Raw genomic sequence first — 19,783 nt, forward strand, 5'->3', positions numbered from 1 at the left:
AACATTGTGGCCCAGAATTTGCTGGAAAAGTAACGGGGAGTTCACAGTGCATGTTATTATTAATGCATAAATAAACAGCAACCTGGGGCGAGGAAGAGATACGTCATGAGTTGCGAATCACCACAAATTGCTGGATGATTTGCGCTCGGCTGTTAGTTTCACCGTCAAGCTCCCCATGCGTGTCTAGAAATTGCTGGATTTGTGCCATAAATATGGGTTAAACTCACCGCAGACAGTTAGGGCTGCTATTTCACAACGTAAGGCACCTGTTAATAGGGTGCTTAATGGTCCTGACATGCTACCCAACCTCAGAGGCCCAGAAAAGGAACAATTGAAACTGTGGAGTCTCACTCCTGCAGGTAGTAAATTGTTCCTAGATGTTTTTAAAATTTAACATTGTTTTCTTACTTTTCCTTTCTGTCTCTTTTCTCTCTCTCTCTCTCTCTCTCTCTCTCTGTCCAATCTTTCTTTCCCTCTTTGTTTCTCTTTCTGTATCTGTATCTAAATTGACTCTAATCCATCCTATTTCCTTCTCCGTTGTTCGCTCTGTTTCTTTATCTTTAAATTTCATTGGTTAAGGAGATAGACTGTTGGTTCCGTCATTTCCCAAGGTTGCAGATGCCCCGCTAACCTCACCATGCTGTTATCAATTCGCACTTCCAGCAATTTGCGGCGCAAAAATAATTGGAGCTGAAGGGTGAGGGAAAACATCTAACTCACCGGAGCACGCTGCAAGATGCCCCACTCCAGCAAATTCTGGGCTGTTATATTGTTCACATTGGACTAACTGTTTTATATCCATTCAGCTAGTTGAACCTTGATTGCTATCTTTGGCATTCATACTATGCTGAGCCTTTTAGGACAGCTACAAAAACAATAGTACAGTGGGAGCCAATACTGGGAGAAGCCAGAACAACTCCAATTGGAGGAATCTAATAATCAACATCTATCCTTGAGGCAAAAATCGACTCCACAGGCTGTTACCCGTTCATGGAGTGTGTTTATCTGGTTTGCACTGTTCAAGCTGGTAAAATAAAGACTCCAGTCAGGAAAAGATCATTAATGTGATTGCAACTTGAGAAGGTGACAATTCAACCTGCTGTGAAACTGCTCTCTCTGTGCCATTGCAGCTAGCTTAATTTCACTTGTAACTGGGACATGGCAGTACTTTCCCAGGAACAAGTGCTCTTTTCTTTCTAAACTAAAAAATTGAAAGAAGGAAAACTTTTTTAAAAGGCCTGCCTTCTGTCGCCAGGCATTTTCTTCTAAAGGGGAGAAGCTCTTGCAGTAATCCTCATACCACTGACACAGCAGCAGGTTGTCAGCAATAGTAAAAAGAAGTAGTAGACACTTGATACTACCAACACATACAATAAACATCAACATGAATGAACCTCACAACAATATTTTTAGATGAACGTTCCACTGCTAAACAGTATTAGGCCGTGTAAAATGTATTGTAAAATCGAAACAGACTCAATCGTTACTGTTGATATGTCTCTGTTCTCTTTCCCCTCTCTTCCACTTTCTTCCTCATTCTTTTTCGCCTTTCGAGTTGTTCCTACTCACTGCCAGCGGCACCTTTTCACCGTCCCAGACCACTTCAAGGGGAGTTCTGTTAACCGCTGACCCATGGATCTCACTGAGGTGATACACGCTACACAGCATAGCCCCATATTTGCCATGGACCTCGTGGTTTACCGTATCGTGAGATCCGTGGACATTTGAACAGAACAGTTATTCTCTGTAGTTTTTAAAGAATGCGATATTGTCGGGCTATTCCCAATATGATGAATGAAATACTGCAGGGTCTGATCAATGCTACTGTGCAAGTTCCAATATTTTGGAAACAGCAATGTATCAAAAGAGCAATGTGTCAAATTACATTTTTCTAAATGAAGAACACACTCGTTACTTGTATCAAATCCGATCGCCAGACAATGGGTCTGGTACAATATAAATCGGACTCTTCCCATCTTACTGTTATCAAAGCAAACTCTTATCTGCTGCTACATTATTCTGACAGTTATTAGCAGCTCTATCGTGACGTTCATTCAACTTACTTCTGGAAAGTCCCCTTTGGCAAATACCATAAGCAGCGACGTTTTCCCGCAACCACCGTCCCCCACTATCACAATTTTCACCTCTTTCCCACCAGCGTCAGTGGAGTTCGGATTATGGCCATTTGACATCGCGACCGTATTTCAAGTCTTTTCTTTTGACGAAAAAAACACGATTAGTTTCTGGAATCTCCGCTAAACTCCGGTGTGATTCCTCCGGGGCACAAAGGTGACATTTGGCGACACATCTGCCGCGAGTGAATCAGGGCGGTCGGTGTCTTATTATGTTACACTCCACCAGAAAATGCTGCTTTTCTGACCGAATTCGTTTAACTGCTCTTAACGTCTTGTCCCAGTTTCAATGATTTCGCATTTTTTTTTTGTGGGCGATTTGAGGCAGCCTTGCCCGTAGCGGTGCGGAAGGACGTTGAGTTGAAGTGTGCTGCTGCCCCGTGTCTGGGTCGATGTTCACAGAGCAGGGACACTCCTGCTGTGCAGTCCCGCCTCCCACCCAGCAGCCGCACGCTAACCCCTGTCTGCTCCTCGTCATGAATACCTTACATTGTACCATTGGTTTCTGGTACCGAGAGCAGTGCCCTTCCCATTTCACATTTCAACACGGGTTACAGGAAGCACAAATGTTCACTGAAATCGGCAAAACTTGGAACTGTACCAACTCTCAGGCTGTGGGATAACTGAGGCTTGCTGGCATCGTAACGAAGCAAGGCTCGGTGCACAGCGCACTGTGGACTAGGCTGCACTCATATTTTATAATGGATGATATTAATCGATGGTGTTGTTGTACCTTATTATTCCAAACCCCAATGAATGACACCTTTTAATGAATATTCACTGCGATTTCATTTAAGGATTGCAATCCATGAAAATCACACAGTGGAATTCATTTACTGTCGGTGTCTTATTATGTTACACTCCACCAGAAAATGCTGCTTTTCTGACCGAATTCGTTTAACTGCTCTTAACGTCCTGTCCCAGTTTCAATGATTTCGCATTTTTGTGGGCGTTTTGAGGCAGCCTTGCCCGTAGTGTGCTGCTGCCCCGTGTCTGGGTCGGTGTTCACAGAGCAGGGACACTATCAGAGGTCTGAAGGTGATTGTGGTACACACATACACTTCCTACAGGGAGGAAATGTCATTGAACGAGCACCAGATCTGAACCTGCTTTCATCAGAAGGTCCCTTGCATTTTAAAATAAAGTACGTTTAAAATCCAGAATATTGAGTAAATATTAAACTAATGCATTATAATGTTAGTTCAGTCTGTTCTGACAGGATATTTTTTGTGCACACTAAGAAATTGATTGGAAGAAACATTTGTCCATTTTTTTTTAAACGAAGTTTGTCTGACATGAATTGAAGACGGTCACAACGTCAGAGCAGAGACACGTGCTAAACCCCATCGCTGTCGACTTTCCGTTTGCACAATTTTAGTTGGGTAACTGTCGAAACCGCAATTAAAACGGAACCCGGAATTTTAGGAAGGGCGAGGCTCCACTGTATTCCGGTCCACGAGGAGCTGAAGTTATTACCAACCCTGGACCGAATCTTTTCCACCTTTACCGAAACAAAATAGCTCGGGTTTTTTTTTAAATCCTGTGTTTCAAACTCCAGCGAAAACACGCCACCTGCTGTAAACTTGCAAAATGTGAGCTTCGAGCCAGGCTTTGTCAGTAGGGAATGAACGCTTCATGGCCAGTGATTTGATAACATTAGATTTTCTCACCTGACACAACGTATTTGAAGCTCATCTCACAAGGTACAATCCGAAAATTGCTGGAATGAAGGAAGAATTAAAGGCAATGCAAACAAATATGGGGTTACATGGAATTACACAGAAATTACGAATGGGAAACAGGCCGTTCGGCCCGGCCAGTCGAAGTTGGTCTTTATCCTCCACACAAACAGTAATCCCAATCCCATGTGCATGCCCTGTTCCCATATCCCTTTATCATATATAAGCACAGAAGGAGGCCGTTCTGCCCATCGTGCCTGTGCCAGCTCTTTGGTAGAGCTATCCAATTAGTCCCTCTCCACTACCCTTTCCCCATAGCCCTGTATCTTTTAACCTTCAAGTATTTACCCAATTCCCTTTTGAATGTTACTATTAAATCTGCTTCCACCGCCCTTTCAGGCACTGCATTCCAGATCACAACAACTCGCTGGGTAAAAAAAAGTTTCCTCATGTCACCTCATTTTTTTGCCAATCACCTTAAATCTGTGTCCTCTGGTTACCAACCCTTCTGCCACTGGAAATAGTTTCTCCTTATTTACTCTATCAAAGCCATTTATGATTTTGAACACCTCTATCAAATCTCCTTTTATCGTTCTCTGCTCTATGGCGAACAACCCCAGCTCCTGCAGTCTCTTCACATAACTGAAGCCCCTCATCCCTGGTACCATTTCAGTAAATCTCTTCTGCACCCTCTCTAAGGCCTTGATATCCTTCCTAAAGTGTGGAGCCCCGAATTGAACACAATACTCCAGCTGATGCCTAATTAGTAACTACAAGCCGGTCAGTTTAACATCAGTGGTGGGTAAAATTTTAGAAACAATAATCAAGGAAAAAATTAACGGGCATTTGGAGAGCTAATTAAGGAGAGCCAACACGGATTTGTAAAAGGCAGATCGTGTTTGACTAATCTAATTGAATGATTTGATGAAGTAACAGGGAGGATTGATGAAGGGAATGCAATGGATGTTGTTTGCATGGATTTTCGGAAGGCATTTGACAAAATACCACATAGAAGGCTGGTTAACAAAATTGAGGCTCACGGAATAGGTGGGTCAGTGGCAGCTTGGATAAGGAACTGGCTTAAGGACAGAAAACAGCGAGTTGTGGTAAATGGCTGTTTTTCAGACTGGTAGACAGTGGTGTTCCCCAAGGGTCAGTGCTGGGGCCACTGCTTTTTGTGATATATAAATGACCTGGATATTTGAATACAGAGTAGAATTTCTAAATTTGCCGACGACACCAAACTTGGGGGTGTGGCAAACAGTGAGGATGATACCAATCGACTACAACAGGACATAGAAAGGCTAGCAGAATGGTCAGACAAGTGGTAGATGGAATTTAATACAGAGAAGTGTGAGGTGATGCATTTTGGCAGAAAGAACAGGAAGAGGCAATATACATTTAATGGCACAGTTTTAAAGAGTGTGCAGGGATAGAGGGACCTGGGAGTTAATGTGCAGAGGTCCCTGAAGGTGGCAGGACATATTGAGAGAGTGGTTAGCAAAGCATATGGGATCTTGGGCTTCATAAATAGAGGTATTGAGTACAAAAGTAGAGAAGCTATGCTGAACCTTTATAAAACGCTGGTTAGACCACAACTAGAGTATTGTGTCCAGTTCTGGTCACCACAGTTTAGGAAGAATGTGAAGGCCCTTGAGAGGGTGCAGAGGAAATTTACCAGAATGGTTCCAGGGATGGGGGATCTTAGCTACAAGGACAGGTTGGAGAAGCTGGATTTGTTTTCATTAGAGCAAAGGAGGTTGAGGGGTGATTCAATAGAGGTGTACAAGATTATGACGGGTTTGGATAGGTTAGACGGTGAAAGGCTGTTCCCATGAGTTGATGGTACAAGGACTAGGGGACACAGATTTAAGGTTTTGGGCAAGAGATACAGGGGGGGACCTGAGGAAAAACTTTTTTATGCAGCGAGTGGTGAGAACCTGGAATTTGCTGCCGACAGAAGTGGTGGAAGTGGAGGCACTCAATGTTTTCAAGGTGAGACTGGATAGGCACTTGAGGGAAATAAACTTGCAGGGCTACGGGGATAGAGCGGGGGAATGGGACTGACTGGATTGCTCTACAGAGAGCTGGCACGGACTCGATGGGCCAAATGGCCTCCTTCTGTGCCGTATGATCGTATGACGTATGACTCTAGTGTTTTATAAAGATTTAGCATAACATCCTTGTTTTACTACTCTATTCCTCTATTAATAAAGCCAAGGATCACATATGCTTTTTTAACTGCATTCTCAACTTGTCCTGCCTCCTTTAAAGATTTATGTACATACACCTCCAGGTCTCTGTTCCTGCACCCCCTTCAAAATTGTACCATTTAAATCATATTGGGCTGTATATTCCAATCCTTACGGGTGTATACGCGGTGTGTACACACCCGTGGGGACATCGGAAATGCTGGTTTCAGGCATGCCAAGCGCATGCGCTGAAAACCGGCATTTCTGATCTGTCAAGAATGCTCCTGACAGATCGGACACCTGCCCTGGAGAAGGGCCTCTGCAGGGGGGGAGAGAGTTCCGCTTTCTGGAGAACCTCCGCCCGCAGAAAACCCTTAGAAATCTTACGCCTCTATTAGATGGACTGTAATAACTCATCAAGGCTTCTTCAACATCTCCCAAACTCACGACTTCTACCACCTGGAAGGACAAGGGCAGCAGGCGCATGGGAACGTCACCATCTCCAAGTTCCCTTCCAAGTTACACATCATCCTGACTTGGAAATATATCACTGTTCTTTCATCGTCGCTGGGTCAAAATCCTGGAACTTCCTAACAGCACTGTGGGAGTACCTTCACCACACAGACTGGTGTGATTCAAGAAGGCAGCTCACCACCATCTTCTCAAGGGCAATTTGGGATGGGCAACAAATGCTGGCCTTGCCAGCGACACGCACATCCCATAAATGAATTAAAAAAAAAAGACATTTAGGAGGGAATTCCAGAGCTTAGGGCCTAGGCAGCTGAAGGTGGAATGATGAAAATCGGGGTTAGGAACATAGGAACAGGAGGAGGCCATTCAGCCTCTCGAGCCTGTTCCACCATTCAATGAGATCATGGCTGATCAAATCAAAATCAAATCAACTTTTATTGTCATTGTTAGTGCACAAGTGCAGTACAACGAAATGTAGGCTTGCGGCTCCCGAGAGTGTACATTTGGATTAAGACATTTAAACATTCAACATACATTTGGCTTGTAATACATTAACATAAACATAACCATAATAAAGTGCATTGGCAGATGTGCAGGCTTTAGAGTTTATTTGTGGAGTTCAGTAGGATGACAGCCCTGGGAAAGAAGCTGTTCCTAACTCCATATACCCGCCTTTGGCCCATTGGTTAACAAAAAGCTATCAATCTCAGATTTAAAATTAACAATTGATCTAGCATCAACTGCCATTTGCTGAAGAGAGTTCCAAACTTTGCTCTCCTCGGCAGGTCCGGGGCGGGCGACTTCGATGGTGGGTCCTGACCCTGCTGCTGGCTGCATCCTGCTGCCTAAAATGATTTTCCCTTGATAGGGCTTGTTAAGCCCGCCCAGCGCGTTTGCCGGTCCAATTAGAGGAAGCGAGGCTAGTGACATCATTTCATGACGCATCATCAGCTAGTTTCTTTAAAGGGACTATGGCCAACTTTATTTTGACAGTTCTGCTCTCAGTGTTCTACAGCATTTGAAGTGCTCTGAAAACTGACAATGACTGCATAGAGGTGCAGGGCTGCACTCAGGTTCTCCAATGACTCCGTCGATATGCTTATGGAGGGAGTCAGAGCACGCAGGGAGGTCCTCTTCCCTTCCGATGGGTGGAAGACACCTCCCCAGGAGACCAACACAGCCTGGTTGCACATTGCACAGGAGGGCACAATCAGGGATGTCATCAGGAGGACCTGGTTGCAGTGGCACAAACCTTTCAATGATCTCATTAGATCACAAAATGTTAGCAAAAAAAGTGTGAAAGGAATGGCTTGGACATTGTAGGGATGCTTTATGGTGCTGGTGTGGGGTGGTGCCAACCTGACGCATCATTTCTCTTCCAGTCTTGACAAAGGGTTAGACCCGAAACATTGACTCTATTTTCTCTCCACGGATGTTGCCTGGCCTGCTGAGTTTTTCCAGCATTTTCTGTTGTTATTTCGGATTTCCAGCATCTGCAGTATTTTGCTATCATATCATGTGGCAGCCAGGGTGTACAGCATCAAGTGAAGTAAATCTGGCCATGGTGAGGCCATCCCTGGCCAGCAATGTGCTTGGGTGCGGATGCCCTCTGTCCTGTGCAGCATCAGGTGATTGCAGAGAAGGTTGGTGTTGTTGTTGGTGCTGCTCGTGTGCTTGGTTTTGCTGGTGTTGGGGCTGATAGTGGTCAAAATCTGAGGACCAAGGTGAAACCGTATAAACGGTACCCATGCTGATGGAATAGATGGCAGTTGAAGTTGAGATGACAGAAGCGAGCTGTCAGTGGTGAGAGAGGTTGTTCCAATGAGGTGACACTGGATAGAGAGTTTTCTCCAAACACTTGCAGCCTACATAGAGCTCAATCTGTGTTCCAAATGGAGTAAGCAACAGCTTCTGAGCTTGGAAAGTGAACAGCTGTGAGGTGGAAGCTTTTATAGCACATTTCAAGCTATCAGATTATTCAATCGCCATTCAATTCCCGTCTCTGCTTAACAGATGTGATCCCCAAGCAACGTGGATCCCGTGGGCGAGCAGTTAAAGAGAAAAGGTAAGTTGGTGTGAAGAAGGATGTGCAGGGGTAGGGTAGGGAAGGCAGAGTAATGAGGATGTGATGAGAAGCACAGCAGGACTAGGGGGCTTAGTCTAAAAGTTAGAGCCAGACCTTTCAGGAGTGAAATTAGGGCCGGAATTTTCCGGGGGCTCAACGGGTCAGATGGGATCAGTAGTGGGTCAGGTGTATTATTAATGATCTGTCAACAAGGCAATTATCAGTTTTATTGGGTCCCCCGGCTGCTGCGTTTCGGGTCTGCTCAGCGCTGACAGACCCGACATTGGGAAAGGCGCATGGTGGCGGGTTGACAGTGGGGTCTCGACCCGCTGTAAAAAAAAACACTTTGCCACCTGACCCGCCACTGATCCCATCTGACCCGTTGAGCCCCCGGAAAATTCTGGCTCTAATTTCACTCCTGAAAGGTCTGGCTCTAACTTTTAGACTAAGCCCCCTAGTCCTGCTGTGCTTCTCATCACATCCCCTTTCCTCTGCCTTCCCTACCCTACCCCTGCACATCCTTCTTCACACCAACTTACCTTGCACCTCCACCCATCCCTCTCTCTATCTACATTATCACATCCCCATCTCACTAGCCACGCCTCACACTCACCCTCATCCTAGTGCAATCATACCAACTAACAACACACAAGGGTAGCCACTTGGGTGTTTTATCCAATGTTAATGTAAAGTTTCTGTTAATGAATTGTCAAACACAAAACTTGGAAGTATAGTGAACAGTGAGGAGGATAGTAATAGACTTCATGAGGACATAGACAGGCTGGTGGAATGGGCTGACACGTGGCAGATGAAATTTAACACAGAAAAGTAAGAAGTGATATATTTTGGTAGGAAGAACGAGGAGAGGCAATATAAACTAAAGGGTACAATTCTAAAGGGGGTGCATGAACAGAGAGACCTGGGGGTATATGTGCACAAATCGTTGAAGGTGGCAGGACAGGTTGAGAAAGCAGTTATAAAAGCATATGGGATCCTGGGCTTCATAAATGGAGGCATAGAGTACAAAAGCAAGGAAGTTATGATGAACCTTTATAAAACACTGGTTCGGCTGCAACTGGAGTATTGTGTCCAATTCTGGGCACTGCACTTTAGGAAGGATGTGAAGGCCTTAGAAATGGTGCAGAAAAGATTTACAAGAATGGTTCCAGGGATGAGGGACTTCAGTTACGTGGATAAACTTGTTCTCCTTAGATCAGAGAAGGTTGAGTGGAGATTTGATAGAGGTGTTCAAAATCATGAGGGGTCTAGACAGAATAGATAGAGAGAAACTGTTCCCATTGGCAGAAGGATCGAGAACCAGAGGACACAGATTTAAGGTGATTGGCAGAAGAACCAAAGGCGACATAAGAAAAACTATTTCACACAGCGAGTGGTTAGGATCTGGAATGCACTGCCTGAAAGGATGGTGGAGGCAGATTCAATCGTGGCTTTCAAAAGGGAGTTGGATAAGTAAGGAAAAAAATTGCAGGGCTATGGGGAAAGGGTGTGGGAGTGGGGCTAGCTGAAGTGCTCTTGCAGAAAGCCGGCAGGGGCTCAATGGGCCGAATGGCCTCCTTCTGTGCTGTAACCATTCTAGTCCTAGAATCCCCAACCAGCGGAAATAGTTTCTCTCTATCTACACTATCTGTTCCCCTTAATATCTTGAAAACTTCAATCAGATTATCCTTTAACCTTATAAATTCCAGGGAATACAACCCTAATTTGTGTAATCTTTCCTCGTAACTTAACCCTTGAAGTCCGGGTATCATTCTGGTAAACCTACGCTGCACTCCCTCCAAGGCCAATATATCCTTCCTAAGGTGTGGTGCTCAGAACTGCTCACAGTGCTCCAGGTGTGGTCTAACTAGGGTTTTGTATAGCTGTAGCATGACTTCTACCCCCTTGTATTCTAGTCCTCTAGATATAAAGGGCTGCATTCCATTAGCTTTTTTGATTATTTTCTGTACTTGTTCATGACATTTTAATGATCTATGTACGTGGACCCCCAAGTCTCTTTGGACATCCACTGTTTTTAGCTTTTCACCATTTAGAAAGTACGCTGTTCTATCCTTTTTAGGTCCAAAGTGGATGACCTCACATTTGCTTATATTGAAATCCATTTGCCACAGTTTTGCCCATTCACTTAATCTATTAATATCCCTTTGTAATTTTATGCTTTCATCTACACTGCCTACAATGCCGCCTATCTTTGTGTCATCAGCAAACTTGGATATATGACTTTCTATGCCATCATCTAAGTCATTAATAAATATTGGGAATAGTTGAGGCCCCTTCTGGCAAGAGACCAGAATTGGAAGAGCGCAGAGATCTCAGAGGGATGTAGGGCTGGCGGAGGTTACAGAGATAGGGAACGGTGAGGCCATGGAATGACAAGGATGAGAATTTTTAGATTGAGGCATTGTCGGGCCAGGATCCAATGTTGGTCAGCGAGCACAGGGGTGATGGGTGAATGGAACTTGGTGTGAGTTAGGATATAGGCAACTGAGTTTTGGATGAGCTTGTGGTGGAGCTACTAAGGGACTCCAATCAATTGTATATAATTCCCTTTAATAATATGTTGGCTACAGCCTGAGTCTGTATCTTTGTTTTCACTGTTTACATGTACAGAGCGCGATCACGTTAATAACGCGGGTAAACGCGATGACGTCACGCCGTTCATCACGTGATCCCCCACCAGCGGGAAAAACGTGATGACGTCATGACGTCAGCCACGGGACCGCCCTAGCAGTCCTCGTGGAGCCTCCGAACTGACTAGACCTATATTCGATGTTCTCCTGTAGTTATCCGTTAAACTCTGTTACTTTTCATTAAACCTTGTTTATTTGATCGCCTGAGTGGACCTCAGTCTTTTGGATAGGAACTAGACATTCCTACATTGGTGACCCCGACTTTTGCGAACGGTTTTCGCAGAAGTTACTGAACATGGAATTGAACGCCGTTGCTTTGAAGCTACCACAGTTCTGGGAGCAACAGCCAGCCGCGTGGTTCATCCAGGCTGAAGCCCAGTTCGCAATCAGGAACATCGTTGCGGATCAGACCCGTTACTATCACGTGGTCTCCACCCTCGACAGTGCCACAGCCTCGCGGATCGTCAGCCTGCTTGGTAATCCACCAGAAGATCGCAAGTATGATACGATAAAGGCACGGTTGTTACAGGTCTTCAGGCTCATGAAGTCGGAGCGCGCCCGCCGGCTGCTCAATATGCCCGGCCTCGGGGATTCCAAGCCATCCGAGCTCATGAGCCAAATGCTCATGCTCCTGGGCTCCGAACCGGAATGCTTCCTCTTCAGGGAGCTATTCCTCAGCCAGCTACCGGAGCAAGTTCAGGCTGCCCTAGCCAGGTCGGAAGTCACCGACTGCGCAGAGCTGGCTGCCGATGCGGACAAGATCTTTGCGGTGACACAGCAGTACTGTGCCGCCACGAGGCGCCCATCCCCCACAGACGCCGCTCCAGCCCCATAACCTGCGGGGTTGTGCTTCTACCACGCCCGTTGTGGCACGAAAGCAAGATGCTGCTGCCCTCCCTGCAGCTTTTCGCTCAAAAAAACCCAGCAGCCACCCTGTCGAAAGAGGACCAGTTATAACGAGCGCCCCGTGGCTGCGATGGCAATCGGTAATTCGGGAAAACTCCTCTTCACCAACGACTCCCTATCTGGTCGATGTTTCCTTTGCGACACCGGGGCACAGTGTAGCATCCTACCCGCGTCAGATCTTGATCTACAAGTTGGGGTGCACGGCCCCTCCCTCCAGGCGGCTAATGGCGGGGCCATTCGGACATTCGGAAGCCGGTGGGTCCAGGTGTGCTTCAGCGGCCAGCGGTTTTACTGGGATTTCATCACGGCCAAAGTCTCTCAAGCCATCCTCGGGGCGGATTTTTTGTGCACCAACGGCCTCCTGGTGGATGTACGGCACCGCCGGTTGATCAATGCGGCCACTTTTCACTCCATCCCATGCTACCGCGGTAACACCATGGCGCGCACTGTCTCCTGCGTGTCCCCACCTCCGGATGGCTTCACTCGCCTCCTCGGAGATTTCCCAGACCTGACCAGACCCACTTTCTCTTCCACTGCCACGAAACATGGTGTCGAACATCACATCGCCACTACTGGCTCCCCGGTCTACGCATGGGCCCGGCGCCTCGAACCTGGCAAGCTCGCGGCTGCGAAAGCGGAGTTCGACACGATGGAGTGGCTAGGGATTATTCACCGGTCGAATAGTTCCTGGTCTTCGCCTCTTCACATTGTTCCGAAACCTGGCGGTGGATGGCGGCCTTGCGGCGACTACCGATGCCTGAACGACGCCACTACTCCTGATCGGTACCAGATCCCTCATATTCAGGATTTCTCTGCACATTTGGTGGGAAATACCATTTTTTCAAAAATAGACCTTGTCCGTGACTACCACCAGGTCCCCGTACACCCGCAAGACGTCCTGAAAACTGCAGTCATCACCCCATTCGGCCTGTTTGAATTTCTGCGAATGCCATTTGGATTGAAAAACGCTGCACAGGCTTTCCAGCACTTGATGGACTCCGTGCTTCGGGACCTCAAGTTTCTGTTCGTCTACCTCGACGACATCCTCATCGCCAGCCCTAATAAAGAGGAGCACATCTGCCATTTGCGCACCCTCTTTAGACGCCTCAGTCAACACGGCCTGATCATCAACCCGGCCAAGTGCCAGTTCGGCCTGCAGCAGATTGATTTTTTAGGCCATCGCATCACATCAGACAGCGTAATTCCCCTGCAAACGAAGGTGGAGGCAGTTACTTCGTTCCCGCGCCCGCAGTCCGTCAAGGCCCTGCAGGAGTTCCTCGGGATGGTAAATTTTTATCACCGGTTCATCCCTAATGCAGCTCTGCTCATGCAGCCCCTGTACGAGGCTCTCAAGGGCAAGTCCGGCAAGGATCCGATCAGCTGGACGGTCGACATGGACCGGGCGTTCGTCGACACAAAAGGCGCTTTAGCCAACGCAACCATGCTGGCGCACCCGCTGCCAGGTGCCACCATCGCCCTTACTACCGACGCGTCAGGCTACACCATCGGCACAGTGCAGGAACAGTGGGTGCATGGGACGTGGCAACCGCTGGCATTTTTCAGCCATTAACTACAGCGAAACGAACGAAAGTACAGCACGTTCGACCAAGAGTTGCTGGCCCTTTTTCTGGCCATCCGCCATTTCCGGTTCTTGCTAGAGGGACGTCCGTTCACGGCTTTTGTGGACCATAAGCCACTAACGTTCGCTATGGCCAAGACCTCCGAACCGTGGTCAGCTCGGCAACAACGTCACTTGATGTTTATATCAGAATTCACCACTGACATTCAGCATGTGTCCGGTAAGGACAACCTGGTGGCGGATTGCCTCTCCCGCGCGACCATTCATGCAGTCCAGCTCGGCATCGACTATGCCCTCATGGCTGCGGATCAAGCCTCGGATCCGGAGGTCCATAGAAACATAGAAACATAGAAGATAGGAGCAGGAGTAGGCCATTCGGCCCCTCGAGCCTGCTCCGCCATTCAATGAGATCATGGCTGATCATCCAAATTCAGTACCCTGTCCCTGCCTTCTCCCCATATCCCTTGATCCCTTTAGCCTTAAGAAATATATCCAACTCTTTTTTGAATATATTTAATGAACTGGCCTCCACCGCCCTCTGTGGCAGAGAATTCCACAGGTTCACCACTCTCTGGGTGAAGAAATTCCTCCTCATTTCAGTCCTAAATGGCTTACCCCTTATCCTTAGACTATGACCCCTGGTTCTGGACTCCCCGGCCATCATAAACATCCTTCCTGCATCTAGTCTGTCCAGGCCCGACAGAATTTTATAGATTTCGATGAGATCCCCTCTCAATCTTCTAAACTCCAGTGAGTATAAGCCCAATCGACACAATCGCTCCTCATACGTCATTCCTGCCATCCCAGGTATCAGCCTGGTGAATCTTCGCTGCACTCCCTCCATGGCAAGAACGTCCTTCCTCAGGTAAGGCGACCAAAACTGCACACAATACTCAAGGTGCGGTCTCACCAAGGCCCTGTACAACTGTAGCAAGACATCCTTGTTCCTGTACTCGAACCCTCTTGCTACAAAGGCCAACATACCATTTGCCTTCTTAACTGCCTGCTGCACCTGCATGCTTACCTTCAGCGACTGGTGCACAAGAACACCCAGGTCTCTTTGCACTTCCCCTTCTCCCAATCTATTACCATTCAAATAATAATCTGCCTTCCTGTTTTTGCCACCAAAGTGGATAACCTCACCTTTATCCACATTATAGTGCATTTGCCATGTTTCTGCCCAATCACCCAACCTGTCCAAATCGTACTGGAGTTTCACGACATCCTCCTCACAGCTTACCCTCCCACCCAGCTTTGTGTCATCTGCAAATTTGGAGATATTACATCCAATTCCCTTGTCCAGATCATTAATATATATTGTGAACAGCTGGGGTCCTAGGACCGATCCTTGCGGTACCCCACTAGTCACTGCCTGCCACTTGGAAAACGACCCGTTTATTCCAACTCTTTGCTTTCTGTCCGCCAACCAGTTCTCTATCCAAGTCAATACCTTGCCCCCAATCCCATGTGCCTTAATTTTGCACGCTAATCTCTTATGTGGGACCTTATCGAAAGCCTTCTGAAAGTCCAAATACACCACATCCACTGGTTCTCCCTTATCTATTTTACCAGTTACATCCTCAAAAAATTCCAGTAGATTAGTCAAGCATGATTTACCTTTTGTAAATCCATGTTGACTTTGTCCGATCCTGTCACTGCTTACCAAGTGCTCTGCTATTACATCTTTTATAATAGATTCTAGCATTTTCCCCACTACCGATGTCAGGCTTACCGGTCTATAATTTCCCACTTTTTCTCTACCACCTTTTTTGAATAGTGGGGTATCATTAGCTACCCTCCAATCCATGGGTACTGTTCCAGAGTCTATCGAGTTCTGGAAGATGACCAGCAATGCATCTACTATTTCTAGGGCCACTTCCTTAAGTACCCTGGGATGTAGATTATCAGGCCCTGGGGATTTATCAGCCTTCAGTCCCATCAATTTTCCTAACACCATTTCCCTACAAATACTGATTTCTTTCAGTTCCACCCTTTCATCAAACCCTATGTTCTCCGGCATCTCTGGGAGGTTATTTGTGTCCTCCTTTGTGAAGACAGAACCAAAGTATGAATTTAGTTGGTCTGCCATTTCTTTGTTTCCCATTATAAATTCCCCTGATTCTGACTGCAAGGGACCTACGTTTGACTTCACCAATCTTTTTCTCTTCACATATCTATAAAAGCTTTTACAGTCAGTTTTTATGTTCCCTGCTAGCTTACTCTCATATTCTATTTTCCCTTTCTTAATTAATCCCTTTGTCCTCCTTTGTTGAATTCTAAACTGCTCCCAATCCTCAAGATTATTGCTTTTTTTCTGGCCAATTTATATGTCGTCTCCTTGGATCTTATGCTATCCCTAATTTCCCTTGTTAGCCACGGTTGAGTCACCTTTTTTGTTTTATTTTTATGCCAAACTGGGATGAACAAATTCTGTAGCTCATCCATTCGGTCTTTGAATGTTTGCCATTGCCTATCCACCGTCAACCCTTTCAGTGCCATTCCCCAATCAATCCTACCCAATCTTACAGAACCAACCCCTCTCGCCTCCAAGCGGCTGACGTCAAAGTTCATGCCGCGGGCACTACGCTACTCTGCGACGTCTCCACAGGAGATGCTCGCCCTATTGTTCCGGTCGCCTGGTGCCGAAAAGTTTTTGACACCATACACGGGTTGTCGCACCCTGGTATGAAGGCTTCGCAACGGTTGATGTCGTCCAAATTTGTGTGGCGGGGCATGCACATGGATGTTCGCGACTGGGCCAACACCTGCGTGGTCTGCCAAAAGGCCAAGGTGCAGCGGCATGTCAAGGCTCCATTGGCCACTTTCGCCGTTCCGGAACGTAGGTTTGATCATGTGCATGTGGACCTGGTGGGGCCACTTCCGCCTTCGCACGGGTTTACTCATCTTCTTACAATGGTGGCCTGCACCACTCGATGGCCAGAGGTGGTTCCTCTGTCTTCCACCACTTCCGCAGATGTCGCCAGGGCATTCATCTCCGCTTGGGTCGCGCATTTCGGTGTACTGGCATACATCTCGTCCGATCGTGGGCTGCAGTTTTCTTCAGAGCTCTGGAACGCTGTGGCTCAGGGGCTCGGCGTCAAGCTACATCGCACCACTGCCTACCATCCACAGGCGAACGGCCTGTGCGAACGATTCCACAGGTCGCTCAAAGCCGCACTGCGAGCCAGCCTTCAAGGAGCGGGCTGGGTGGACAGGCTTCCATGGGTCCTTTTGGGTCTTCATACGGCACCTAAAGAAGATCTTCAATCGTCCTCGGCGGAGCTCGTATATGGCCAGCCGCTACGCGTACCAGGGGATTTCCTTCCGTCTCCAACAGAGCCATGGTCCGCGTCCCAGCAGCTCATCAGCCACCAGGAGGCAGCCAGAAGTTTCGCTCCAGTACCTACATCGCATCATGGCTTGCAGAGCTCCCACGTCCCAGCTGAGCTGAAGAACGCCGACTATGTGTTTATCCACCACCACGCTCATCAGGACCCGCTCAAACCCCCTTACACTGGTCCTTTCCGTGTGATAGAGCCGGGAGACAAATCTTTTTCGGTCGATGTCGGGGGTAAACCGGACCACATTTCGGTTGACCGGTTGAAGCCGGCTCACTTGGACCTTGACTGCCCAGTCGAGATCGCACAACCGCCGAAACGTGGCCAACCGCCCACAGTCGCCGTGCCAGATCAAACGCAACTGCCCACCAGCTCGTCCACCGTCCATCAGCTTCCACTTCAAGGCTACAGAAGTCGATCTGACAGGCTTGTCAGGCCTCCTCACCGTTTTACTTTTGCTATTAAAGACAATTCTGGGGGGGCGCATATGGCGGAGCCACTAAGGGACTCCAATCAATTGTATATAATTCCCTTTAATAATATGTTGGCTACAGCCTGAGTCTGTATCTTTTGTTTTCACTGTTTACATGTACAGAGCGCGATCACTTTAATAGCGCAGGTAAACGCGATGACGTCACACCGTTCATCACGTGATCCCCCACCGGCGGGAAAAACGTGATGATGTCATGACGTCAGCCACGGGACTGCCCTAGCAGTCCTCGTGGAGCCTTCGAACTGACTAGACCTATATTCGATGTTCTCCTGTAGTTATCCGTTAAACTCTGTTACTTTTCATTAAACCTCGTTTATTTGATTGCCTGAGTGGACCTCAGTCTTTTGGATAGGAACTAGACATTCCTACAAGCTCAAGTTTATGGAGGGTGCAAGGTGGGAGGCCAGCCAGGGGAGCATTGGAACAAACAAGTCTAGAGGTAACAATGGCATGGATGAGGGTTTTAGCAGCAGATGGGCTGAGGCAGGGGTGGAGACAGTTGATGTTACGGAGGTGAAAGTAGGCGGTCTTACTGATGGAGAGGAAATGGGATCGAAAGCTCAACTCATAAGAACATAAGAAATAGGAGCAGGAGTAGGACATTCAATGAGATCATGGCTGACCTTCTGCCTCAATTCCATTCACCGGCCTTATCGCCATATCCCTTGATGCCCTTACTAGTCAGAAATATATTGACTTCTGTTTTGAATATACCCAATGACTGAGCCTCCACAGCCCTCTGGGGTAGAGAATTCCAAAGATTCCCCACCCTCTGTGTGAAGAAATTTCATCTCATCTCAGTCCTGAATGGCCTACCCTTTATCCTGAGGCTGTAGCCCCTGGTTCTAGACTCCCCAGCCAAGGGAAACATTCTCCCAGCATCCACCCTATCAAGCCCTGTAATAATTTTGTATGCTTCAAATAAATCCCCTCTCATTCTTCTGAATTCAAGAGAATACAGGCCTAGTTTACTCAATCTCTTCTCATACGACAGTCCCGCCATCCCAGGAATCAATCTTGTGAACCTTCGTTGCACTCCCTCTATGGCAAGTATATCCTTCCTTAGGTAAGGAGACCAAAATTGTACACAGTACTCAAGGTGTGGTTTCACCAAGGCCCTATATAATTGGAGTGAGACTTCTTTACTCCTGTACACAAATCCTCTTGTAATGAAGGCCAGTATACCATTTGCCTTCCTAATGGCTTGCTGCACCTGCACATTCACTTTCAGTGACTCATGTACAAGGACACCCAGGTCCCTTTGAGCATCTGCATTCCTCAATCTTTCACTATTTAGGAAATACTCTGCCTTTCTGTTTTTTTCTACCAAAGTGGATAACTTCACATTTATCCACATTATAATCCATCTGCCATGTTCTCGCCCACTCACTGAGCCTGTCGAGATCCCTTTGAAGCCTCTTCATATCCTCTTCACAACTGACACTGCCACCTAGCTTTGTGTCATCAGCAAATTTGGAAATGTTACATTTAGTCCCCCCATCCAAATCATTGATATAGATTGTGAATAGCTGGGGCCCAAGCACCGATTCTTGCGGTACCCCACTAGTCACCGCCTGCCATCCTGAAAAAGACCTGTTTATCCCTACTCTTTGTTTTCTGTCTGTTAACCAATTCTCAATCCATGCTAGTATATTACCCCCAATTCCAGGTGCCCTAATTTTGTTCACCAACCTCTTGTGTGGGTCCTTATCGAAGGCCTTCTGAAAATCCAAATACACCACATCTACTGGTTCCCCTTTGTCTACTCCACTAGTTACATCCTCAAAGAACTCCAATAGGTTTGTCAAACAGGACTTTCATAAATCCATGTTGACTCTGCCCAATCTTACTATTAGTATCTAAGTGCCCAGTTATTGCATCCTTCATAATAGATTCCAGCATTTTCCTAACTACTGATGTGAGGCTAACAGGTCTGTAATTCCCCGTTTTCTCTCTCCCTCCTTTCTTAAATAGCGGGGTTACATTTGCTATCCTCCAATCTGCAGGAACCGTTCCAGAATCTATTGAATTTTGGAAGATGACAACCAATGCATCCACTATCCCAACGGCCACCTCTTTTTAAAACCCTAGGATGTAGGTCATCCGGTCCTTGAGATTTATTGACTTTTAGTCCCATTCATTTTGCTAGTGCTGTTTTTTTTACTAATAATAATTTCTTTAAGTTTCTCATTCTCGCCACACCCTTGGTTTTCTCGTATTTCTGGGAGGTTTTTTGTGTCTTCCTCCGTGAAGACAGAAACAAAGTATTTATTTAATTTC

At 46.9% G+C, this 19,783-nt stretch overlaps 1 protein-coding gene across 2 annotated transcripts in view; it reads right to left on the reverse strand.

The window, feature by feature from the left end:
- The window catches only part of rhof (ras homolog family member F), a 28,397-nt gene extending 24,298 nt beyond the window's left edge, over positions 1-4,099 (reverse strand). The window contains exons 1-2 of one of the 2 annotated variants that reach the window (XM_085961633.1): positions 3,803-4,099; positions 2,064-2,210 (exon numbers count right to left, since the gene is read on the reverse strand). In XM_085961633.1, coding sequence (XP_085817759.1) covers positions 2,064-2,192 — 129 coding nt within the window. In that variant the 5' untranslated portion in view covers positions 2,193-2,210; positions 3,803-4,099. Of the gene's footprint in view, positions 1-2,063; positions 2,216-3,802 lie in introns of both variants that reach the window. The other variant, XM_085961632.1, reaches the window with a different exon arrangement.
- Positions 4,100-19,783: the final 15,684 nt, after the last annotated feature.

Source organism: Somniosus microcephalus, chromosome 19 (assembly GCF_052327205.1).
Source record: "Somniosus microcephalus isolate GS21.2 chromosome 19, FLI_Smic_1.0, whole genome shotgun sequence".
Lineage (NCBI taxonomy): Eukaryota > Metazoa > Chordata > Chondrichthyes > Squaliformes > Somniosidae > Somniosus > Somniosus microcephalus.